The 26,535-nt window shown below is 35.5% G+C and overlaps 2 protein-coding genes and 1 non-coding gene across 3 annotated transcripts; all 3 read left to right on the plus strand.

Moving 5' to 3' along the window:
- The first annotated feature begins 1,615 nt into the window (after positions 1-1,615).
- On the plus strand, positions 1,616-5,670 carry LOC137716235 (3',5'-bisphosphate nucleotidase AHL-like). Its single transcript, XM_068455659.1, has 4 exons — positions 1,616-2,045; positions 3,032-3,719; positions 4,439-4,800; positions 5,457-5,670. Exons 1-3 carry the CDS (start codon positions 1,892-1,894, stop codon positions 4,740-4,742), a joined length of 1,146 nt encoding a protein of 381 aa, XP_068311760.1. The 5' UTR covers positions 1,616-1,891; the 3' UTR covers positions 4,743-4,800; positions 5,457-5,670.
- An 8,689-nt stretch (positions 5,671-14,359) lies between these two features.
- LOC137715857 (uncharacterized) lies at positions 14,360-15,980 on the plus strand. The gene has a single exon (XM_068455209.1). It carries the CDS (start codon positions 14,700-14,702, stop codon positions 15,615-15,617), a length of 918 nt encoding a protein of 305 aa, XP_068311310.1. The 5' UTR covers positions 14,360-14,699; the 3' UTR covers positions 15,618-15,980.
- A 5,263-nt stretch (positions 15,981-21,243) lies between these two features.
- Positions 21,244-21,315, plus strand: TRNAQ-CUG (transfer RNA glutamine (anticodon CUG)). The gene has a single exon. It is a non-coding gene; the product is annotated as a tRNA-Gln (tRNA).
- Positions 21,316-26,535: the final 5,220 nt, after the last annotated feature.

Below are 26,535 nucleotides of genomic sequence, written 5' to 3' on the forward strand. Positions count from 1 at the left end.
AAATTTGTATAACATATAATTTTGATTCTTGAGATTGAAAATTAATAGAAGTGGTCATTGAGATTGTCCATCATTCATTATTTTGGTCATTTCGTTAAAAAAACTCCGTTAAGTTGAGAGTATTTTAGCCAAAATGATCTCTGAGATTTGCATAACACATAACTTTGATCCCTAAGATTGTCCACCATCTATCATTTTTATCATTTTTATCATTCCGTTAAAAAGCAAGGGACCACTTAACGGAATTTTTTTAATGGATGGTGGACAATCTCAGAGACCAAATTTATGTGTTATGCAAATCTTAAGAACCATTTTGGTTAAAAAGCCAAAAATTTATGATTATTCATCGTTAAATTTGATGCTAAAATTTTTGATTAAATGAATGTGTTTTTAGTATTTTAATTTTAATTTTTAATATTAAATATATTTATAAAGTAAATACTTTTACAAAAAAAGTTTATATTTAATTTTTTTTTTATCATAATAATAAAAGGCTCAACATGCTGAAACCTCGCTCTACATCTTTGCTTTTGGAAATACTTTTTTTACAGATGTGATATTTTATTTTTAAACAACAATGTGGGAAATTTAGATCTACAGGTACACTAGTTAAACCAACTAACTTAAAGCATATTTATATAAATATTTTTTTTTAATTTATTTTTTGTTGGGATAAATCAAACTATTCCTTGAAACTTGGTGGGCTTACTCCAAAATAATATAAGCCCAACACCTTAAAATTTTCGTCTTTAAGGCCAGAAGCCCAACACCTTCTCTTGAGGAAACATGTGAGATTTCTTTAAGGGAAAGGGATCTCTTCGGAACCCTTCCATCTAATCTTTCTCATCAAATAATTCGGATCTTTGAAATTTGATCAAACGGTTAAAAAAACAAACTGATTCTAAAAGTTATAATAACTTTAGCAGTTTAATCAAATTTTAAGGACTCGAATTGTTTGATGAGAAGGATTAGGTGGAACAAATCTGGAGATGATTCCTTTCCTTCTTTGAGCAGCTTTGATGGACCACAATCACAAAGGACTATGATTCTCTCCCCTCCTCTTTCTATCATCTTTCATTCCCTCCTCTCACATTCTCTATTTTGTCTTTCTCTTTCTATAAAAAAATTAATATAAGATGTTGACGTGGCTTAACTGTGACCGTTCAAACTGGAGGGGAGGAAAGAAGATGAAAAAAAAAAAAAAAAAAAAAAGGGAGAGATGAGAATCCTCCTCCAATCATAAAACCTAAGTTAAATCCAAAATGGCAAAGAAGATAAAATACCACCTGAGAGATCAATTACGTGGCAAATTAAGAGTGGCTGGAGATGAGCCCAGAAGGATAAACGTGTGCCATCCTATTATATGGAAATTTCTCTTCGCATTATATTACCTCGTTAAACCAAAAACGTTACAATTTTATTAACTCATTTCGTATAAGTTAGTCTTCCATTCGAACACTATTCTCCACATACACTCAAAAGAAAGAAAAAGAAATAAAGCTAGTGACAGAGACACCTGTGGTCACATTAAACCCGGCAGAGTGGACACTGAAAACCGAACTTTTTGACCACATTTGCTTTTCTTCCAAACTTTCCTTCTACCCAAACACAAAAAATCCCACAAAATACAAATGCCACCAGAGGAAATTCCACAACCCAATCAAAAATCCCCAAATGTTTTAGTCGCGCAAAAAATTACCGCATTGCTGAATGCCATTACCATTGCAAAACAGAAAGCACTGCAAAAAAACCCCTCAAAAATCAGCAACCCAAGAATGTAGGAACCTTAATCTGCACGAATCCCGAGGTGGGTACCTCAAAGATTGATGCTTTCTCCTCGTTTGTGAATTCAGTCCATCTGGGTGTCGTCGGAAGTTGTTGAGATTGAGGTATGGAGGGCGGGAGATACGGCGAGGAGCTGGATGTGGCGGTGAGAGTGGTTCACATGGCGTGTGCTCTGTGTCAGAGGCTGCAGGAGGGGTTGGTGTCAGGTGGCAGTGGCCTCGTTAAGTCCAAGGACGATGATTCTCCTGTGACTGTTGCAGGTACTAAGAATTGAAACAGTGCTCTTTCGTTGTGTCTTCTTTGATATCGGAGGTTTTTTATTTGAGAAATGTTCTGCTGTTTTTCTGTTGTTGGTTTCTTTAATTTTGGCAAACTGGTGCAATGTAGTACCTTTGCTAAATAAATAGTCTTGAGATGAATACATCGCTGCGGGTTCCGCAATACACGTTCGTATGTTTAGTAGTTCTTGAATTGATTTGGCTTTTAGTTAAGGTGATACAGTTAACAAGTTATGATGGACAATGTTTTTAAAATGATAACAAATATACGCCGTTTATGAATTTAGGTACTTGATATTAGGTGCATTATCTGCGAGGTTTTCTTTCGTCACTATGGAGTAGGTTTTTCGCTTCGTATGGGACCAGAATCTTCTTTTGTTAGTGCTTTTTAAGTAAAAGGGACTGACCGGCAGATGAACATTGTTGGGGTATTGTCTGATGGTATGTCATTCTTGTAGAATGATCTTTATGGAGAGCATTTTATACACGCAGCTTGAGTTCTGTCGGCTAATTATCCATGCAAAGGTTCATTGAGATTTGTCTTAAAAGTGAATATGGGGGTGGGAGTGGAGCATTTTTCAAGTAGAAGTTATAGAACCTGCGAGAGCATTATGTGAAAACACAAATATCATCATTTTATAGAAATGTAGGGGCACACCTTTTAGTGGCTTTTGTGTCCTGCATTAAATTTGAAATACTGTTTCATTGTTGTGAAGCTTAATAAAAAACACTACTTACACGTATCAGCCACTGAACTTTCATACGCTAGAAATTGCTTGGTGCTCTTCTTTAATTATAAATTTTCAGAAAATGAAAGCAATTGAAGCTGGAGAGGAAAGAGCCAGTTTCTGGAGAATCTAGTTTTTATGTCTATAGCAACTGAAAGATCAGGCTCTCCAACTCATATTGGTTCCTCTTTGTATATCATATAAACTTTGGCTAATTCCATTGACATTGTGTGTGAACAGATTGGAGTGTGCAAGCAACCGTTAGCTGGATACTGTCTCAGTTCTTTGGGAGTCAAAATGTATCCATTATTGCTGAAGAAGATGTACAAACGCTCTCTCAGGCTGACTCAGCAGGTTTGCTGGAAGCTGTTGTAAACACTGTTAACGAATGCTTAGCTGGAGCACCCAAGTATGGTCTTAAAAGTCCACCAAAATCCCTCAACACCGCTCAAGTTCTTGAGGCTATCAGCCGATGCAACTCAGAGGGAGGCCCCAAAGGTAGACATTGGGTACTTGATCCTATTGACGGAACATTAGGGTTTGTACGTGGGGATCAATATGCTGTAGCTTTAGCATTGATTGAGGATGGAAAAGTTGTTATTGGAGTACTTGGGTGCCCAAATTACCCAATGAAGAAGGAATTGCTCAGTTATCATTATCAGTACCATGAAACCATGTCAAGGTTGTCTCCACCTTCTGAGGATATGTGGGAAAGAGGTTGTGTGATGTATGCGAGGAGGGGCAGTGGTGAGGCATGGATGCAGCCACCAATCCATGGGGATAAGAAGTTTGTGTGGCCGAATTCTGCAAGACTTGTTCGGGTTTCTTCCATCGATGACCCCGCACTGGCCACTTGTTGTGAACCTGTCGAGAAAGCAAATTCAGACCACTCCTTTACAGCAGGACTTGCTCACAGCGTAGGGTTTAGGTACATAGTTACTTAATTATTTCTATACATCAACGTGCATGGTTGTCGGTCTAACAAATGAAACCATCACATAATGAAAAAGGCAAAGAGTAATGGGAGGAGAAAACTGCAAATAGAAGAGTGAAATGAGTTATTAAGTAGAAGAGCACTTCCCCTTTCTAGTTTCTTTTTTATTACGTATAAGAGGTAAAATAAAAAGATATTTCCAGTTTGACGACATTGCTTTATAAAAACCTAATACACTGTTTAATGATATGAGTGATTTTCCATCACAAGTATTGCCTAGGTTGTTGTCCTGCTGTTGTTTGTTTCTTCTGTTTCTTGGTCCTGTTTTTCAAGTTCTGAGAAATTGGATAAAGTAAGAGATTATATTAACAAGTATGTCTATTGTCTGTTATCTGGAATTTTTTAATAGTTACCCTGCTTTTCTTCGAGGCAATTGCTTAATGATATGTTTTTTTTAAGTACAAGGCAATGTGATCGATGGTCAATTAAGGTTAAAAATGAGTTTACCGCAAAGTATCCTAATTTTTTCCTTTTTGTTGTAATCAGTTGTACCTTCTCCAATGAGTTTCTTATCTTTCTCTGGTTGGCAAATGATGTGAATCTCAAAGCCACCTTGCCACCTTACATGTCTTTTTTACTGGGGTAGGAAGATATTGGCAACTATAGTTTTACTTGTGCTCTAATTGATATTGTCCTTTCATATCATATGGTAGAAATCAACCCCTCCGTGTCTATAGCATGGTGAAATATGCAGCCATAGCTCGAGGAGATGCTGAGCTATTCATGAAGTTTGCAAGGACTGGATACAAGGAGAAGATATGGGATCACGCTGCTGGTGTTGTCATTGTAGAAGAGGCCGGAGGTGTCGTAACTGATGCTGGAGGGCGTCCCCTGGACTTTTCAAAAGGACCTTACTTAGAAGGACTTGACAGGGGCATAGTTGTTTGTTCTGGGCCAACACTGCATGAGAAAATCATTGATGCCGTGTATGCCAGCTGGGACTCTTCTAATTTATGAGGCTTTCTGTTCCATGCCAACGGACCGCAGTGGCAGTAAATTTTGCGATTTTGGTAAGGTAAGGTCATATAGTAGTATTTGTTTTACATTACAAAAGAACTTCATCACAGTCTGATCCACCATACAATAGAACTTGCTGAGTCAGTGGCTTATAAGTGAGCTAGTTGTATGACTCGATGTCTTTTTGGGATCGTCTGATGAAGCATTTCTCCCCTGTTTGCTTCATGGATGGAAACAGAAGGGAAGTGAATAATTCCAGACCTCTTTTAACAAATGCAGTGGGAGTTTTTCAAAACATATGAAAGCAAGAACTCCTCTTTCTACTTATGCATCACATACATGAATCTTGCCAAATTAGGTTCATTGTACATCTCATTTCTATCTCTCACATATTTCAACACCCTCAAATTTCCCAATATTTCTCTCTTCATTATAAATTTGAGACTCAAATCTCCTGCTTCCAATGTCACCTACCTTTCTCTCCCCAGTTGGACAATTGTTTGACAGGGCTGACTTAATAAGTAGTTATTTGTAAATGCTGGAACTCAAAAGTCCCAACAGTTTGGATACCGAAGAGAATTCCTTGTAAATTTGAAAAAGGTTCCGTATGGTAAACTTGGTTGCATTGCACATACTCACTAACCTGGTTGCTCATTTGTATCCTTTACTGAGCTTTGTGCGAAGAAATATTTACGCCTCTTTGAAATCTTTCAGGGCAAGCAATTTGCTGAGAAGGATTCTTGACGACATTCATATGCTAACGCCAAGGTCAAGTTTATAGACGGAAGTATTTCGTCTGGTGACGTGTTCAACTGAGTTCAGGAAAATGGCACTGTTATATTGCTGCTCAATAGTCAAATATTTATCAGTAAGATCTTCAAAGTAAAATTTTTTGCAACAGCAGTCACATTTCAATAAAATATCGGTGCATATAAATCACTTTCACTGGATAGCTGCACCCAGTTGATGGCTGCTAGGGGTGTAGCAATTTGGGTTCACAGTTTTGTCTAGCATTCAGTCTACAGAAATCAGGTGATGATCATTTTGTTGAGCCAAAAAAGAAAAAGAAACAGTTTTTACCAAAATACTCCTTATTTTTTTCTTACGGCATTACCTTCTATTGATGTTTTAAGCTACGATTTTGCTTATCCGGTGAACCCATGAGATCGCTGTTCATATTTAGTCAACTTAGTTGTTTCAGTTTACCCAAACTTTGATGTCTGCGAGCTGATTGGCGCCTAAACTAGTAATTTAGCTGTATTATGCGCTGGTTTTTTTATCGTAATTTTCGCCACAGGATAGAGTATCAGTTAGCCTCAGTTGTTAAATTGATTTAGCACCTGTTGTTTCCTCCAAAAGCCAGGGAGTGCTCGGTGGCTGTAGCTTGGACGGTCTTGCTAAAGAGCTTAGGCATGGTCCTCCGGAGTGGAGGCCTTCCTAGTTTTATTAGTGTCATTGTCCGCTCCTCAACATGGAAGTAATATATTAGTTCAAAACACATTCAGGGAACTATTTTTCCTTTTTTTCTTTTGCAGTTTGTTTTGTCATCCTTATCACAATATTAATGGAAAATTTAAGTTTGATTGGAAAGATCTGGTGTTAGATACAGCGCTGGAAGAACTAACTGGTTAATAAGGCGTTATTCATTTGTGTATGGTAGCAAGTAGCCCTCTAGTACAGTGGTGGAAAGAAGTATTGTCCTTGCACCAGAGCGTGAGTTCAAACTTCATCAGCTCTCTAATCTAATATCTAATCTAACAAATCTATCGTTTGATCACAAAAAAAAAAAAAAAAAAAAAAAAAAAAAAAAAAAAAAAAATTTGTTCATGGGAAGTTTTTATAATTTAATCTCGTGTGTAAACAGTCTTCATTCAAAGATTAATTTTACAAATTCTCATCCAAATTGAAGTTGTTTGGTCATTTGATTATTGTCATGAACATTTTATTGTTTATCCGCGACATTGTGCATGTCAGTTACAATTAGATACACTTTTTCAATAGGAGTGAATTTTTGTAGAGATATATGTGAAGGATGACCTCAAAGAATTATCAATGGTTATCTCGTGAACTAGTGTTGCGTGAAACCAAACGAGTGAGCGCCCATCACGGGGTGGCCTAGTGGTTAGAGAATAACTGCGGGCCTGTATTCTACGCGGCATGTCATGTGTTCAATTTTTTATGCTTGTGAATGCACGATGGTGGTCAAGGGTGGTTGAAATGCCTCTGTGAGTGGCCCTCGAAATGGTGGACTACCGTAACAAAGCTATCAACTGGTCCTATTAAAAATAAAAAATAAAAAATGTTAATTGTTATTGGCACTTCAAAAATCTCATTCTACACTCCAAACTTTTTATATTTGGAAAGAAAAATATACTTATGAGGAGTGTAGAATGAGATTTTTGGAGTGCCAATAATACTTCCTAAAAATAAACAAAAACAATACGAGTGATCTGTCTTATTATCCTAGTGATTGATTAGCTTTTGAAAACCACTAATATACCTTGTATACACAGTTGGGTCTTTTTTTTTTTTTAACAGATGATTGGTTTGGATATGAGAATGAGGATCCTCTTCGGATCCTTTTTGAGAGGATTCCGGGATCTTCAAATCGTGTTCGTCCATCGTATATCGTACGGTTATTTTCATTAGATACTATTCAAGTTTAATTTTAAATAAAAGTATTTAAAATTATTTCTGACCGTACGATGTACGATGAGCGGACACGATTTGAAGATTCCTAGGATCTCACAAAAAGAATCCGAAGAGAATCCTCATTCTGGATATGATTATATTAAGGGTCCCACTTCTAGGGTGTTTAATGAAAACAAATATAAGCTTTATAATTCTGACTAAATAGTAATGTGACGTGACCTTGTTCCGTATTCACAGACTAATCACTCGTAAGTTTGAATTTCCATTAAAGCTAATAAAATTAAAAAAAAAAAAAAAAGCACTTTGAATTAACATGCCACATGTAATTTCTAAGTGATTGTCTGTATTCAAACATCAGAAACCAAAGAAAATACAATTCGTTTGAAGATTTCAAAATGAGAGAAAACTTCCAACTCTAAATCCACAGAAAGAGGGAAGAAAGAAATAGCCTTACCAGACTACCAGTGGGCTGCCGGCTGCGAGTGCAGTTGGCACCCAAACTCCATGGCGTGGGCTGCAACAGCTTGCCGGAATTGACTTTACTTTCCATTCCAAATCCACCGAGACTGAGAGATACTTGTAATTCAATCAATGTTTGGCTGGATTCCATATGTATGTTTTCATTAACTTTATTATTCTTTGTGCGCCTGCATAGTTCATATATATGTTCACAAAATATACATATATCCACTTTTTTATTTTTATTTTTTTAAAATAGGGATTAGTTGTGAGACCCATCCTACAACGAACATCAACGATCCGAACCGTCTATTTTGTAAGTCTCGATTCATGATCATCCTTGAAAAAATTCAATTCGATTGAACCATTTGCCTATTTAATTATGAAAATGAAATTTCATTGTTTCTTACATAACAAAGTTTTTGTCAAACTCTTTGAACTCAATTACATGCCTCAAATATTTCTAAGTTGGTTAATATTTTGTAAGGATGATCTAAGAGGTGAAACTTGAAAAAATAGACAGCTCTAATCTTTGATGTTCGATGCAGTGTGGGCTTCACAACTAATGAAAATCCATTTCCTTAAAAGCCTCTTATATATGCATATTTTTTTTACCGAATCCTATATATGTATATTCATTTATAGATTAAGGACTCGTTTGGATGTGCTTTTAAAATGACTGAAAGCACTTTTAGAGAAAAAAATTTTGGGTTCCAAGAGCAGTTAAAGTGCTTTCTGCAAGAAACATCCGTTATGTGCTTCTTCTAGGAAGCACTTTAAGTGTTTTTCTAGGATTTATTTGCATCTTTATTAAAGATTGGTTTTAAAAATATTTTCACTAGAAGCGCTTTCAATTATTTTAAAAACACATCTAAACGAGTTTTAAATTAATAGCGAACTTAAAAATTGAAATATGAACCTTGGATTAAAGGATATTAAGAAATTAGTGAACACAAGTCAATGTTGGGTCAGATCTCATTAGTCTAATGTGTTAGGTAGCCGTATCTCTTAACAGAGAAACAAGTACATGACGGTCGCGGTCTAAGTTTTCCTTATTAATTTGAAGTTTAGTACTATTGGTTGTGGAAATCACACTAAGAGCCTCATCATCGTCTTCATCTTGTTAAGTACAATTTGGTACTCTTAATTTGGTACTCTTCCATTGTTGCTACTATAAGAACAATAAATTAATTGTCACTTAGTATTACGGTCGAGTGATATGGTTATATTATTATAATTCGTCAATTGTAAAGCTTAATTTATTCTCACACCTTCTTAATGTAGATACTATCATTTGTTAAAAAAAAAAAACAATAAATTAGTTAAAAAGTAAAGTAAACATGTCGATCATAATCTGATTTTGTCCTATTTCGTTTTTTAACAATATTACTATGAAACAGAAAAGAAAATTTAAATTTAAATTTGAAACGCAATGAGCTAATTACTGTTTTTTTTTTTTTTTTTTAATTTGAATATAAGATTGTGGAAACACTACCAAGCCACCTAGCTTAATCCCCTCTGCAAAAAACTCAATAATCAAAGTAATTTTAATTTGCAAGTGGCCATCTACCATAGTGGTGGAAAGAAGTATTGCTCTTACATCATGATGTGAGATTGAACCCGCTCCCTAATCTAATCTATTGTTTGACAAAAAAAATTTCAATTTTCATTTCTTGCATGTTAATATGCTCTACATTTTAAATAATTAATTAATTAGCAGTTCATAAATTATATTTTATGTATGTATGTAAATTATATTGTAATAACACAATCATGTCTATGCATTCTGATAGGTTCGACTTCCACTGATTTTTCTTTTTCCTAATAATTAACTATCTAACTTATTAACATTATCATTGTACTAAAAAAACAATCCTAAAAACGCGTAAAGAGAATTTTATTCTATCTAGTGATTTAAGCTTGAGAATATAATACATAGTACGGCTTTGAGACAAAAGAAAGGAACACAATGGTGGTTTTGCCCGATGCAAATACAGTCCAATCTTTATGGATTTGAGAGATGCACTCCAATCTAGGGAAGGGCATAACTCTTATGGTTGGCGGATTAGAAGGCCTATCTGCATTGACTATATACAAAGATACTCATTTGAATCTCAAATTCCAATTCAATTAATTAATCCATCGAGTTGGGATGACCTCAATTCAGAGAACCTGATAAGAAACGATGTTGTACTAAGAGTAGAAGGATTACAAAATAGTTGAAGGCAAGATTCTAAAAGGTGTTAAGCGGTAAGCATGATCAAGCGCTTAGATGAGGATTAGACAGAAGTTTATGTGGTGTTTTTTTTAATTCTAATTAAATTATTTATGAATATAAATAAATAGAAAGTGTTATTGGTACTTCAAAAATCTTATTCTACACTCCTCACAAGTGTATTTTTCTTTTCAAATACAGAAAGTTTGGAGTGTAGAATGAAATTTTTAAAGTGCTAATAACAATTCTCTAAATAAATATCTAGTTATACTTAATAAAAGTTAAAGGGTATAAGAGGAAAGCTAAGCTTAATTGAACCTCGTTATATATGCACTAAACTTTTAATTTTCTTGTTGTCAAAGCTCTTAGCTTTAAGTTTTAGCTAATTAATTGTTGAATTTTCATTCAATTAATTAAATAAAACAATCACTTAGTACTATGGTCTAGTGATATTTTTTTTTACTGTTAATTGAGAGGTTTCAGCTTCGATTTTCATTAAAAGCGAGCTTGAATCATATTATTACTAGTCCATTGTGAGGCTTAACTCACTCTTCCATCCTCTTAATATAGATAATATCGTTTGTTAAAAAAAAAATTAAAAGACATATTTTCAAAATACTAATTGATAAATGTCTTCCTTTTATTTCAAGATTCCTACTTAGTAAACCAACATATGATTAATCATAGAATAACTAAATCAAATGGATAAGATGAAGAAGAAGCTAGCTAGCTAGCCATATCTACATAGACCAAATCAAGATCAACCTAATAAGACCAATATTAAGTTTTGACGGTGTAACCAAAGTTGCCTAATGCACTACCATATTTCGTTATAAAAGTCGTTAACGGGGTGCGACTGACGGAGTGTGTGCATTCCTATATCGCATGTCTGACAATTTTTTACACAATTTGTTAACTCAACACAAAATGATACGAAAATAATAAGTTTTGCGTCAAACCATTACCGAGGTGGATTGCTACCGAGTCATTGGTTATAAACTCGATAAGATACCGTTTGCCAGATTTAGACATTAAGCATGATAATTTATTGCTTATTAACTTGACACGAGACGAAACAAATTGTAAATAAATCGGTTCGTTATTAGGTTACCTGTTAAGAACCCATTAAATAATCAATTTGACATGATAATACGGTTAAGATAACAAATTTAACACAAAAATAATACGAGCACAAAGGTCTACTTGGCCCTACGTTACATATGCTTATGTAGTCGCTTTCTGTGATTCCCGCGTTTCCAGCGTTTTCAGGGGCCAGCAACTACCTCTCGAGTATTTAATTTGCAATGACTTTCTTCTTTTTCCGTATTGTTTTTTAATTGCAATGACTTTAATAAGTATGTCTTGAAGCTCTTTCTTTACGACTGCCTTTGAATCTTTGGGGGAAAATGACAATGGTATGAGTAGACTCGTGTCATCTTTTGACAATTCTGTCATTTATCCCTTGTGTTTCTTCCCAAAATCCTTTAAACGAGTATGGATGTATCCATTTTTCTTATAAAGTGATCTCTACACTATTATTATTTACAGTACGGTACGGGAGGGTGATTGAAATTTGAGTGCCAATACGACAAGCACACTGCCCTAACTAATTGGTATGATTTATATTTATAGGTGTAATTATATACAACGAATAAACAATACTCTCTATTCCAAAGAGCAAAAGTCCGTGAATTTTAAATTGGAGTAGCAAATAGAAATACAAGTTAGTGCTCATCTTTCAAAGTAATGCATTTAACTGAGAATTGTTCTTGGTGGAGCTTTTGAAAAAGTAAACAAAAATGCATGAAGGAGCGCCAACATTTACCAAAAATTAGAAAGTTTTTAGTATGACTGTAACACTATTATATGATAATAACAACCCACTCGTCTTACGATATACTAGTGTAAATTTATAGAAATCATATTATAACATGTAAAATAATAAAACAACATGCCATTATTATAATACGAAGAATCAATAAAGAAAAAAAAGGAGGAAAGAAAATAAACCATAATAAGATAAGGAAAAGGGAGGGGTCCAATGTGACAATTATGTCCATGCAATGACGAATGGAGAAGCGAGAAGATATCCCATAAGACTTTGCGGTATGGCCTGTTATCCATGGAAGGGACAGAGGATTGTATTGGTGGTTGCTGTGGCCGTAAGCTTGTCAATTTATACCATGATTCGCTAATCCGATACAAAATGAAACGAAATAACGAATTTGGATCAATTTATTATCAAATCGAGTCGTTATTAAATAACCCGTTAAAAATCCTTTAACGTTTAGAGTAACCCACCGGCCACTTCCAGAATTGTATTGGTGGTGGCTGTGGCTGTGGCTGTGGCCTGCGGCCTGCGGTCTGCGGTTGGTCGCTCCGTCATCTCTGGCTGGCTGGTGAAAGTGAGTTTTGGGTCAAATTTCAAATAAATAAAGTCTCACGAAAAGCCTTCAATTCACATCAATCTCAACATGACCTCCCTCTACGTGTACGGTCAAGATCATCCGTCGGTTTCCCCATGATTTGCGGATCCTAATGAAGTAGTAATAATCAAACTTGTCGAACCTTTTAACGGCTGCAAAATTCTTGTTTGTGTAATAGGACAAGGCACAAATTAATTTGCTTTTGCCTCCTAATTGTTTTTAAATTGTCGATTAGCCAAATTTTAGGGGAAATTTTTAGTTATGACTAGAACATGAGTGGTATACCACGTATTTATGTAAGTGATGAGAAATTTTATTTTTTAAGTTATTAACTTTTTAACACACATATCCCACCATTTATATAACGACACGTGGTGTACCATATCGTGTAACAGTCACATTAAAAAATCTCACAAATTTTAGGCATTGGTTTTGGCTTCAACGGTTCCAAGGAAAGGAATATTATTGGCGGAATCCGTCATCATTTGAACTTGCACTTGCACCTTAAAGAAAAATTCAATTAGGTTGCTGGAGTTTAAAGAGACAAGTTGCCGAAACCAAAGACTATATTTCCTAAATATATATGGAGAGATTTTTTTTATTATGTTCAGAACTCGAGATGGTACGTTACATATTATTATATAAGTGGTAAAAAATTTCTTTTCAAGTATTCCTTCAATTGTGTAATTACATGTGGTGTACCGCTTATTTTTTTTACGTACATACTGAAAAATCTTTCGTATATATGTGAGGACTCATAAATACAAAGAGTACGTGGTGGCTCTCATGTATAAAACTTACCGATGATAATTGGAGCTTGTAACTAGGGTTAAACACTTAAACTCAAAGTTCTAACACGGACTTAACTAAACATGAAGTTAGCGGTTTTAGAGATGGTAAGGTTATACAATTCAAATGCGTCTCACATTACATCAACGATAAACAATTAGACAGTTACTCAACAACAATTACTTGAGATGAATCTATGAATTACATGACCTGCTAACTCAAATAGTAAGAAATAAAATAGATGTTCTTAGACTACTACATCTACATGCATATTGTGGTTGGTTCATGCATGTAAGACATGTTTTGAATTTGAAGTTTTTTGAAAAGTGTACGTCGTTTTTTTTTTTTGGGTAATTGGTGCTTCCTTTTTACCATAAGAATTTGGTTTTGATTCCTAGTTAATTATGCCACCTAATATTGCAATTTAGTGATATTTCTCTTACTGATAAGTAAGAGGTCTTATATTCGATTCGCGACAAAGGTGAATTTAAACCTTATTATTGCTAGTCCCTCGTAAAGCTAAGCCCGCCCTTCCTCCCTCTTAGTGTAATATATTATTTGCTACGAAAAAATTGCATTTCCTCTGTCAATTTAAATTTCTAAATTCTAATTCTTAGTAGAAAAAGGGCGAAAAAGATTATCTTCGGATCTCTTCCACCAAGGTCATCGGATTAAGTGATCCGGACTCTTAAAATTTGGTCCAGCGGCTAAAAACAGGGGCTCCTTTAAAAGTTATACTAACTTTAACCGTTGGATAATTTTAAATGTCTGAATCACTTAATCCGATGACTTTGGTAGAATAGAAACCGAAGTGAATCTCTTTCCGAAAACGGGTTCTATACCTTATGTAAACTATAAAGTATGTAAACCCAATTACAATGTTGTTTTGTTTTATAAGCACAAGATATAAGCATCACTTAAAGTGAAAGAACCAATTTACCAAAAAAAATAAAAATAAAAAAAAATCGTTTTCCCCTAATTCCATCAAGTGACCGGCTAAGCCGGTTTGCCGGCAACAAATTATCCTATATCTACTTTTTCCCACTTTCACAATCTTCCCAAACTCCTCACACACCTCCCTCCCCACCTCTCTCTCTCTCTCTCTCTAAACAATCCGTACTACACGACCCACTGAATCTCTCGTCCTCCTTTTTTTCCCCTTTCTTTTTAAAATTTGAAAAAAATACAGAGAAGCCGACGAAATGAAAAGCGCGTTCCATCTTGCCGCCATGGTCATCCTCCATTTATGATCCTCTTTGTTCTTTCTCCAACTTCCCCGACCCTCACTTCCCCATGATTTCTCCCTACGAATGACTTCGTGATTATTTGTTCACCATCTTTAATGTGTGATCTACTACTTTCTCAGTAGCCAAACGCCCTTAGATTTCTCAACTGTTTGGAGGTCTTGGAGATTTGATGCCTTCTGGAAACATGTTCAGAGAGAGGAAGATGGGGAAACCATCAGGTGCGGCGCCAGGCAGCAGAGACTGGACTCAGATCTACGCAATCTACGGTCTCGACCAGCTGCACACCATTCTCTTCCTTCTCTTCAACGCTGTCCTATTTACCGTTCTGTCACTCCTCTACCTCACTTATTTCAACCCCATCACCCTCTTCTTCCACCGCCTCTTCCCCATCGACACCGCCCGTTTTGCCGCCGGGTTCACTGGCTCTGTCACCGCCCTTTCCGCCCTCTGTCTCTTCTTCGCATCCGGACACTTCCTATACTCCTCACTCCCCCTCCACTACGACGTCGCCCAGCGCATGGTCGGCTCAGTCAACGAATGGTCGACCGTCAAGCACGCCCTGGACCTCGGCTGCGGCCGCGGCATACTTTTAAACGCGGTGGCGACCCAGATGAAGAAAGAGGGGAGTTCGGGTCGGGTTGTGGGCCTGGACCGGTCCAAGATGACGAGCCTCTCGTCTACGCTGCGGACAGCGAAGATTGAAGGTGTGGGGGAGTACGTGACTTGCCGCGAGGGCGACCCCAGGAGATTGCCGTTTGGGGACGGGTACTTCGACGTCGTGGTGTCTGCGGTGTTCGTCCACACCGTCGGAAAAGAGTACGGCTATCGGACGGTGGAGGCGTCGGCGGAGCGGATGAGGGTTGTCGGCGAGATGGTGAGGGTTCTGAAGCCCGGTGGGGTGGGGGTGGTGTGGGACCTACTGCACGTGCCGGAGTACGTGCGGCGGCTGCAAGAGCTGAAGATGGAGGACATTCGGGTGTCGGAGCGGGTAACGGCGTTTATGGCGAGCAGCCAGATCGTGTCGTTTCGCAAGCCCAGTCAACACGTTATTGGGCCGGGTGAGGTCCGACTCGACTGGAGATGCTGAATAGCAGTCCGACCCGACCCACATACAGACGAAATAAATAGTCAGCGAAAATAGTATAAATACATAACGACACCGAAGACTTTGCAGTAATGATAATTAATCAAAAATCAAGAAATGAATGGATTTCTTTGTGTGTTTGTATGGAGTTATGTGTTCTGGAGAAGCGAAGCTGACCCAGATCAGATGGGGAGAGAGATGATTATACATGTAATACTCCTACTTTAATTATCTATGATACTTTGTTATATTTTAATGAAATTAGAATCATACTGGATCTGTATGCGCGTAACTCCATCTTTGTTTACATGCAGCATTACCTATCAAAATTCACAAATATATAAATTTCTCACAATTTCTATTGAATCAATCTTCTTTAGTTCTACAAAGGACCATTTTCGATCCATTAACTGTGAGTAAGTTGCCACATAAGGCGTTATGATCGAAGACCCTCATTTGCACCGTAATTTCATATAAAACGCATTGTTATATGTTTGAACTTTCTCATATATGATAAACTAAGATCTACTCTAATTTGTGATATTATCGGTCACATCTTCTTTGCATGTTATTTTCTCTTCTCCCACTGGAATGAGAATGCTGACATCCGAGTAAACAGTAATAAGACAAGACAAGGGGATTGGTTTGTTAAGTGCTATGTCCAATGTCTTTTCCCTTAATTTTTTTTAGTTTTTTTTAGTTAAAATAATTTCTGAGATTTACAAAACTCATCAGTTTGATATTTGATATTTGAAATCAATAAAAATGGTCTTTGAGTTTGTCTAACATTAATCATTTTGGTAATTCCATGAAAAATTATATCAATTAAAGACCAAAATGACAAAATACTCTAAATTTATTAAATAATGGGCCAAATGATTTGACAAAAATTGAGAGTATTTTTGTCATTTTAACCAATAAAAATTTTTCATGGAATGACCAAAATGATTGATGGTGGACAAACTCAAGGACTACTTCTATTGATTTTAAATTTTAAGGACCAAAGTGAGGAAATATGCAAATTTCAAGGACCACTTTGGCTAAAATGCTATTTTATTTTAGCAAATAAACATCTGTTAGATTTGGAAAAAAGTTTGACATGAAAATAATAGGGTTCGAGTTAAACTGTTAATGATTCTAGTTGCTCGTTAATAACACGTCTACGAATCAGGTCAATATCAAGTCACCAGTAACTTAACGAGTGTGACAAGCAAACGACCGGACACGACTTGTTGGCAATGTTTAGACATTAAACATGACAACTTCTTGCATGATCCATTAACCCAACACGAAATGACACGACTCGACTTATTAACAAGTCGGGTTGCTATCAGATAACTTGTTAAAAATTCGTTAAGATAATGAATTTAACACGATACGATCTGTTAAAATGATGAGTATGACACGACAACGAACACAACAAACACGATCCATTGCCTAGGTCTAAGTGGTGGGGTTTTAAGGGTTTTAGTTTTAATGGTGTTGTTATGGGTCAAAGGTTTATTCAACTTCGTTAAACTAACAACCATCACGGGGTGGTCCAATGGGATGACTTTTAAGCATATATTCCATATAGTATGTTTTGAGTTCGATTTCTAGAACTAATGAATCACACGATAGTGTCTAGAGAGATATTGAAATGCTATTGTGAGGCTGAAAAAAGACGTTGATATTTTTTGTGGAGGGTTGTGTGAGCAAGTGATGGTAGGGTTTTGGTGCTGCTGTGAAGTCGCAATCGTACATCAATCGGACATCTTCTGATCGTGAAAGCATGCAAATGTTGTTGATCTGGGGGATGAGTTTGGTTTGAGAATTAAAAACGCTAATTAATTTTGGCATATCCATGTATTTCTCTAAAACTATAAAGGAGAATGCTAATAACTTTTATATTAACTTTTGCATTTGAATTTTTTCACTTCTTCAGTTGAGACGTGTTACTTTTTTGACTTTTAATACTTTTAGCTAGGAATTAATGATGATAAATAGAAAATGTCTTCATTCGTGTAAAAGATAACACGTGCTAACTGATGAAGAAGCAAAAAGATTCAAATGCAAAAATTAGTGTAAAATTTGCTAGCACTTCTTAAGAATGTATGAGTCCGTACGAGTCTGTCATATTTTCTTCATATAGAATCTCGTGATGTCTACGAAGGTAACGACCTTCCATCCTCCAACTTCAACTATGGTGGTAATGTTTATTAATTATGCATCGCATTTACTTTATAAATTGATGTCTTACCACACTGTGCTCAATAAGGTTTTTTTTTTTTTTTTTTTTTTTTTTTTTTTGTAATATTACTATTATTAAGAGGAGGTGGAGAGTTTGAAATCTATTACAATAATTTTGAAGGAAGGAATTTCGAACTCAGAATGCTTGAAGAAAAACCCAACCCTATCTACTAGATATTAGACCACATGCATTGTGCTCAATAAGGTGAGATGCAATATATTGTATATTATGTGTTTGACAATTTCAATTCTATAAAACGTAGAATTACGGTCAAACTCTGTTGTGTTTGATTCTCATTCTCCCCAATCATAAGTGACAATTTGTGCACTCATATTTAGTTATCCGCAAAAAGAAATTTACATACAGGTTAACAATATTTTCTTATTCAAGTTACATTCTAATATAATTCAGATTCTAAAGATGATAATTCATACAAAGATGTTGAGAATAAGGCACATTATTTTAACCAACTTAGTTACGGTTTAGTCTACTGTTGAGACAAAAGGTGAAGATAGTATAAAGTTTATACTACCTTCTTCACCTTTTATCTTTCCTTTTGACTCCATGGTACCTTCTTCACATTTTATTTTGTCCTGCTGGTTGACTCCGTAGTACCTTCTTCACTTTCTATTTTTCCTGTTGATAGAAGCGATACTGGAGAGGAAGAAATGTAACTCCAGACTCCGACAGTAATGGTGAATGTTATTATTTCTCTTCTTGATAGCAACAATACTAGAAAGAAAGAAACGTAACTCTAAACCCCAACTGTAATAGTGAATGTTGTTAACCAATTGAATTATAAGCTTTTGACTATTTCACCTTACAAATAATCGAAAATTCTCAAACATGTTAATTGCGACATGTGTCTATCGTGGTGCTCGTTGTCCTCCCAACAAAGCATATAATGCAGCATGTGGCACTCTTCAATTATTTCTGGGCATCCATCTTCAATAGCATCATCCCTTTTGTTCGTTTGGGACCATGACATTAATGCCCCCATCCATCGACCCTCAGTGTTTTGTAGTTGCATGAGTTGAGCTCCTTGGACTGCTACGTGCATGGCCGAGTATTAATTTGTTTCCAGGTACAAGAAAAACTTGACAAGATTGGCTTATGAACTACATTTTGAATGCACATGCTTGGTGGGCACTTGTAGAATTTATGATTAACGATTGTGATTTGATTACGATGAGAGTATTGAGTAAAATATTTCATTGTCGATTTCAGTAACTGAAGTAGTTAAAAGTATTTATTCTCGATTTGAATGTCCAGTTCGATTATTTTCACTCTAGGACTTAGCTAGGATGATACCCGTTTTTTCTTCACTCTTTTTGTAGGTTCGCAACGAACTTAAACTCAAGTGATTAAGAACAATTATTTCTGCATTCGAGACTTTAGGTTTGATTATATCTTTCCATTGTCGCTTGTATAGAAAAAGATACTCAACACCTAAACTTATAGTGGTGGGATGGTTGGGATGATAGTGTGTATTGAAGTTAGGGATTTCTAGCTTGGACCCTCAACAAATTACAAAGAAAGAAACTCACCCTATTGGTCTGCCATTGGCATCTTCTTGATAATTTACAGATTCCTTTTAGTTAAAAACTACTAATTTCTTAATAAGACGTAAGTTTGTTAAGACTATTGGTGTTTGTCAAGTTGATAAAGTAGATAACTACATATGTTATTGTCTAGTCACAATCCTGGAGCAAATGACGGAGAAACAAACTAGGAAGTGAATGGGAGTGTAAACTAATTGAGTGAGTTGGGCACAGTTCTTGAATAAGATTACATCAACTTTTCTCTGGTATGTGAGGTCTATGAAAAATAATTGTGGTGCTTTAATAGGTGAAAATGACATATATATCTGCATTTCGAAAGTAATTTATAACTTTACTATATGCATTTTTGAAGTGCACCAGGATATTTGATCTCGTTTAAAACATGGTTTTTGGTTGGGGGTGAAAGTTGATGGAAAATTTAATTTCTATCGCTCTCCGTCCCATTGTCATCGATAATTTTAGGCACGAGGCAAAGTTTAAGTGACATTTATATAAATTTTCACCTCAAACTACACAATTCTATCCTTGGAGAAGATTGCCTCACAAATTTGTAGAAAGTTACGAGCTAACTTCTCAATATTAGATGTCCTAACTTCAAATACTCTTCCCTCATCGATCGATAAATAATGATATACAAATTTCTTTTTAAAAATTTACAATCAAAACTAAATATTTGACGAGTGTTCAAGAATGCAAAGTATAACATAGTTACTCAAGAGAAAACTTAATGTGAGAGTAGATATTTTAGGGCCCTTCAAAAATAATTTTTCAGAAGTACGACACCATCTTCATTACTTAAGTTGGCGTTTGCTTAATAATAAGATTGTAGCATGTATTATTTCATTCTTTGCACACTAGTATTGGGCTCTGAGTACATATATCACTTAATTATATCTCTCAGTTAATGTTAAAAGTTGAATTAATTTAGATTTGACCATAAAATCACATAACACAACGATGTATCGTGATTGCAGTTCCACTCCTTAAATTTAAAACACGAAAAGTAGTTCGTTACTTGAGGCCGAGCTAAAGATGTGATCAAGTTCTTGAGCTAGATGCAACAAAGATCTTGTGGAAGGTCATTTGCTTGATGAGGCCGAGCGGTTCTTTCTTCAAAGGAGGGCCCAAATTGAAGGCGTTGTAGGCTTCCAATTGGGCCACATCTAGAATATTTGTTAAAATGATTAGCATTTTTTTCCCACAAATATCTGCCCCAAAAAATCTTGTTTTGGCATCGTAATTTAAATACAAAATTACGGGTTCTCAATTAAAAAAAAAAAGAAAAAAAAAAAGCATACAACCCAAGCACTTGCAAATACTCATACGTGCATCATCCCCGAACTTTATCCCTTTTGTGGTGATTTATTAAGCAAAGAGCATTGAACAATTATTCAATTTGATCTGCTATCGCAAGTGACTTGCAACTCAAGTGATGTGTTCGTTCATACAATCTTGGTGATGTGTTAAATTTACCTCCTTCCCTAATCTTGTTTCTGTTTTAAAGATGTAAAGATACAGGACTAAAATAAAGCATTAGGTCTTCTTTAGTTTCAAAATAATAGCTATGAATAGTCATTAACTCTTGAAAAGGGGTAGAAAAATGAGAATTATGATGAGACATACAATGCTTTACAGGTTTATAAACATTACGAGTTTAATCGGTTATTCTATTATGGCGATACATTTATACAAAACTTTTACCCCGTGATTTTGTTACTCATCTTTAGTAGTAAGAAATGGTGGGTTCCATAACCTAATTTTCGCTGGTGGAGAAGGATTGAACTGTAGAGGCTTGTTGAGAAATTAATAAAAAACGAACGCAAGTTGTTCACGGACTGGTCCCATGGTCTAGTGGTTAGGACATTGGACTCTGAATCCAGTAACCCGAGTTCAAATCTCGGTGGGACCTTTTCTTTCCCTCTTTTTGTTGCTTTTTGGCTTAACAATTGGGGATTGCTGCAATTGGTAAAACCCCAGACAAAGCTTCTCTGTAAAATCTGTCCTAGACGATGACAGTTTCTTTTTATTTCATTTGTTATTTCTTGTAGTTTTATGTATTTTTAACTTTTATCACTTTATTTTTAAATATAAAAAATACTTTTTTTTTATAGTAATCACTACATGATTGCAGGGCCGGCCCTAAGATTTCAGGAACCCTGTGTTAAAGTGAATTGGAGGCCCTAAGAAGTGCTAAGAATTTAAATTTTTAAAAATTTTATTTTTCAATTGAGCTTTTGTAAATTCTAATAGCACAAACAAATTTAACAAATCAACAAGTGGAAAGGTGGCGTATTGTTTTACCTTAACTATTTAGAGGGTCAGGATTCGAATTTTCATGTTATTGTGTGAAATTTTTATATTATTTTATGGAAGCTTATGTATTTAATAAAAATAAACAAAAAAATGATGGAGACAAGGTTCAAACCCATCCCCTAGGCCGTTGTAAAGAAGCAATAATACCACTTGTGCTAATGCTCAAGTTTGCAATATTCTACACATACTATTATATATATATATATATGCAAAATTGAAAATAGGGGCCCTTCCGATTTGAGGGCCTTGTGCAGTGGCACCACTTGCACCCCCTCAGCTCTGGCTTTGCATGACTGGATTTGTGCAAACCCGGTCATGACAGAGTGCATGAGGTGCACACACACAAGGCCCTCAATTTTGAAGGGGCCTCGAATTTATACATATATATGTGGATAGGATACAAATTTTTGTACTCTTTTAACTTTTTAAGCTTTTAGATCACATGACAACCAAGGTCTTTATTTGTTCATTAAATGACGTTGATACTTATGTGGATTTTATCTAATATTAATAATCTAAAGTATAAAAAGGCATAAAATCTTGAAGGAATTAAAAATTAAATTAAAAAGGAAGAAAGCATGCAAAGGAGAAAGGAGTAAAACTCCATTGATTCGTAGCTTCCGTCTCCCTCTTTGTCGATGAGGTCTGCAACTTTCGGCACCTCAACGCCCTCACCATCATTGTCGTCCTATGTGCCACTGACGCATCCATCTTCTTCCTCACAAAATAAGTACAAGAGCGGCCGCCATCAATGGCGGCTCAAGAAAAAAGAGCAAAGTATGCTCCTCATAAATAGCCACAAAAGAAAACATAAGCTCAAGGCAATGAGGAAAACTATGTTCAAATAAGAGTTTATATTCATAAATAGTTTTTTAGACAAGTAATTTTGGAAATAATTATCGGCAAAGAGGAAGATGGAGACTACGAATCAATGGAGTTCTATTCTTTTATGGTTTTACACGTTTATAGAGTTTCTACCCTTTTAATTTTATTTTTAATTCCTTCCTGATTTTATGCCTTTTCATTTTATTTTTAATTTTAATATTAGTTAAAATTTACATAAGCATCCATATTATTTAATAAATAAATAAGGATCCTTGGATGTCATGTGATTAAAAATCTTCAAAGGAGTGTAAAAAAAAAAAAACTTTTACGTAGAATTAGTGAAATAATAGTGGTTATGTTTTGATTCTCTTTGTCTCACTTGTTCGTTCACGATTATATTGGATAACAACTTTGTCATTTTCAAGCAAGTAAACATGTTACATGACTCTCTGCGTCGATCCGTTGAAATTGTCTTGGCAAACAAATGAATCTAAGATTCACACTCGGGTCCTAACGTAGACATGGAAGAGGTGGGAGACCATGCGTGCGTCTCTCCTTACTGGAATTGGAGGAATGAAGAGAAGTGAAAAAGAAGAAGAAACGAAACATCTCTGCATGCTTGGCTAGTCCCGAAAAAGTTGTGCGAACGACGAGTTATATAGTCTTTCCCAATTGAAGCTAGCCATCCTGCCACAACAGAAACTTGTTCAATTTTAGGACGTCATCCTTTTGATATCCACATGTATCGCGACCGTGGCTGAACTGTACGAGTTCTTAACTTTGTTGATGTTTTGAGACAGCGGAATTTATCCAACATCAAACACACACACACACACGAAACATCGTAGTATCAGCGAATCTGCAAAACATTTGACATAAATTAGCATCACTGTCTTAAGATCATTTAGACCTGGTTTGGTACTGAGGTGATTCTGAAAAAAGCTGCTATCAAAAAAAGCTGGGAGCTGTTTTTGTGTTTGGTAAACACTCAGCTTCAGCTTTTTTTCACAGTTTTGGATGAAAAAAAGCCAAAAACAAGAAGCTGCAAAACCTAGCTTTGAAAAACCAGTTTTTTTCACATTTGTTTTACATAAAAGTTTACCAAACACTCTAATACTGCTTTTTTTTTTTCAAAAGCACTTTTACAAAATAGTTTACCAAACACTCCGCTGCTTTATTTCACAGCTGCTTATTCTCACAGCACAGCAGAAGCAACTTTTTTTCAAAGCACAGCAATACCAAACCAGCCCTTAGCCTAATGCTTCGCTGCTCAAGGGATAAAACCATTTACAACAACAGTTCAAACTCCATATGCATTAAAGTCTCCGGGATACAAATCAGAGCTCTTCGTAAGATACACAGACCCCTTTCTCTTCTCCGCCATAGGCGAGGCAAAGAAATCCATCTTCGTCCTTGTTTTCCTCATCGATTGCAGACATCAAGGCACCTGTAACATTGGAACAATTGAGAGTTCTTTTAACTACCACTAGTTCGGAATGTTTTTCCTCTCCCAGCCTCAAACAAAAAATGATTTTCCCGCTTCTGCTCACCAGTCGGAGGTACTCTTTTTGAAATAGACAAACACAGGCTTTTCTCTTCCAATGTGTCCGATACATATCCGAATATAGTCAACAAATACTCTAACGGGCATATCGCCATGGACTAGGTTTCTGCAGCCACAAAGAAAAGCACACGTCACTTGATACACACAAATGAGCTACCAACAAGTGCATGCGCTTCCCATGCGTCCGTCACACATTTGTCAAATTTGAGTTAAAACCCATAACGTTGTTTCTAAAAACACTTTAAGTCATTTTAAAACTCATAAACATTTTATGTGCTTTAAAATCATAAATATTTTCTCTAAAAACACTTTAAATCATTTTAAAAACATTATCCACAAGACCTTATTTTTCAATAGATGATAAGTTCAAGTCTCATCAATTTTTTTTTTTTCCTTATAACTTATAACCCACATAATTTCTCAAACCTACAAAACCCCACTACCATTTTTTGATGGTAAAAGATTGCAGCCGCCGATATTTATTATATACAACCAGTATTTCAAAAACTCCCAACCTTGTAAAACCTGGGTTTTATAAAAAAGGATTCCATACCATTATATTGTATGATTTTTTTTTTTTTTTATTACAAAAATTGTGTAACCACGAAAGATTTGAAACCCCCTTAGAGTTCAAGAAACGAACTAAAACAGCAACGGGAAGTTTGAGATATTACCAATCAAGTAATGCTAAGTAGATCAAATTTATAAAGGAAAACTAATAAAAAAATGCTTAAAAACTTTGAGTTTTAACGATAAGTACAAAATAAAAAGTGAAGTGAATTGTACCAAGATTAACTTTTTAATGTAAAAATATAATTTTTCATTAAAGTGAACAATACCGCTAGCTTTTCGTTCAACCTCTCCATTTATGAATCATGTGTATTTGCATCGAAAACGAACATTGGGCCCAGCCACGACCTATTTCCTTCAAAGTCAGCTCACTTCTTAATGAGCGTTTAATTTTAACACGTTTTGAACAATAACCAGCCTGATATTTGAAAAGTACTTGTCAGTGGCGGTTTTGGGCGGCAAATCCACCATTGTTCACACTGAAGAAGTTGTTTTGCTAGGAAAAGCACTTGTTTTCTGGCAAAACCCGTAAAATTAAAGGAATCAAAGATCGATTACCCAAGTGAAAACTCATCCTTTACCAACATTCACATCAGCCACTTGGCTGGAAGTGATGTATGAAGCCAGAAAGCTTAATTCGCAGGGAAGCAAACTCTATAAAAGAAGCAAAAGAATAAGAAAGGAAATGAAACTCAACTCAACGCTCAGAAAAAAGACTAATAAAAACTTTGTCACATCCTTACATTACTTTTGTAGTTCATGCACTAGATTTATGGTTTTAGCTTGCTAAGTACTTTCCTTTTGTAGTATCGATTTCCTTGCTTTCACTTTCCTTTCCCAAGTTTGTACCTTGTGACTGCAAAGAGTTTGACCGATAGTTAACTAACTTTGCCCGAAAAGGTTGAAACTTTGTTCAAATAATTATATTAGTTATTTACTGTTCTAGTTGTTGTCTTTTTGTACAGTTTACTACCATTTTCCTTAACACTTTATGGATTCCTGCAAGCTTTTTATCTTCAATATCTGTTTAATACTTGCTTCCCTTTACTTTCTATCCTACTTCTTCCACTCACAATAATGAATTAATTGGCACCATTGCTGGATGATTCGTAACAATATATTGGCATTCAATATGAATTAAAAATCCTTATTTTCAAGGCATAGAGAAGAACTAATTATGGATTTAACCCGTTTATAAACAATCCTTTAGTTAAGAAGCTCAATAACTTGTGGCGCAAGCAAATGACAATCAACCACTTAAAACAATCTACAATCTATTTGAAACTCCTCGTCTCCTAAATTAATATAATAATTTTGAACTTGCTTAGTAAAATTTAAATTAAAAAATGAGATTAGGTGTCAAATTTGAGTTTAGGAGATAAAAGTGAGACTTGATCTTACCAATTGCTACATATTTAGTAATTTTCATGCTTAATTGCATGGCGACAAATTGGCACTAGTTTGAATCTGTCAGCATTAATTTAAAGAAAAACTAATAAAAATGACGTGAAAATTCGAGTTTTAATGATAATGACAAAATATAGGGTAAAGTGAATAGTACCAAGATTGATTTTTTAATGTAAAAATATGATTTTTCATTAAAATGAATAGTACCGAAAGATTTTCGTTAAAATTCTCTTAATTTCAAGGCAAATGGTTTGCTTGCTGGGCACGTATATTGTGGATTCCGTACTAGTCAACATGCAGCGAATATGCAGCGACAATTTGTGTTTGTGTGCAGTGAATATGCAGTGGACGCGCGCTTTGGAGCGCGTGCTTTGTTGCATGGCTTTTGACGTGCCAAAGACCGTTCTGGGATGCCACCCCTTTGTGATGGGATAGGATATATTATGCCTG

This window comes from Pyrus communis, chromosome 14, assembly GCF_963583255.1.
Source record: "Pyrus communis chromosome 14, drPyrComm1.1, whole genome shotgun sequence".
NCBI classification, from domain to species: Eukaryota; Viridiplantae; Streptophyta; class Magnoliopsida; order Rosales; family Rosaceae; genus Pyrus; species Pyrus communis.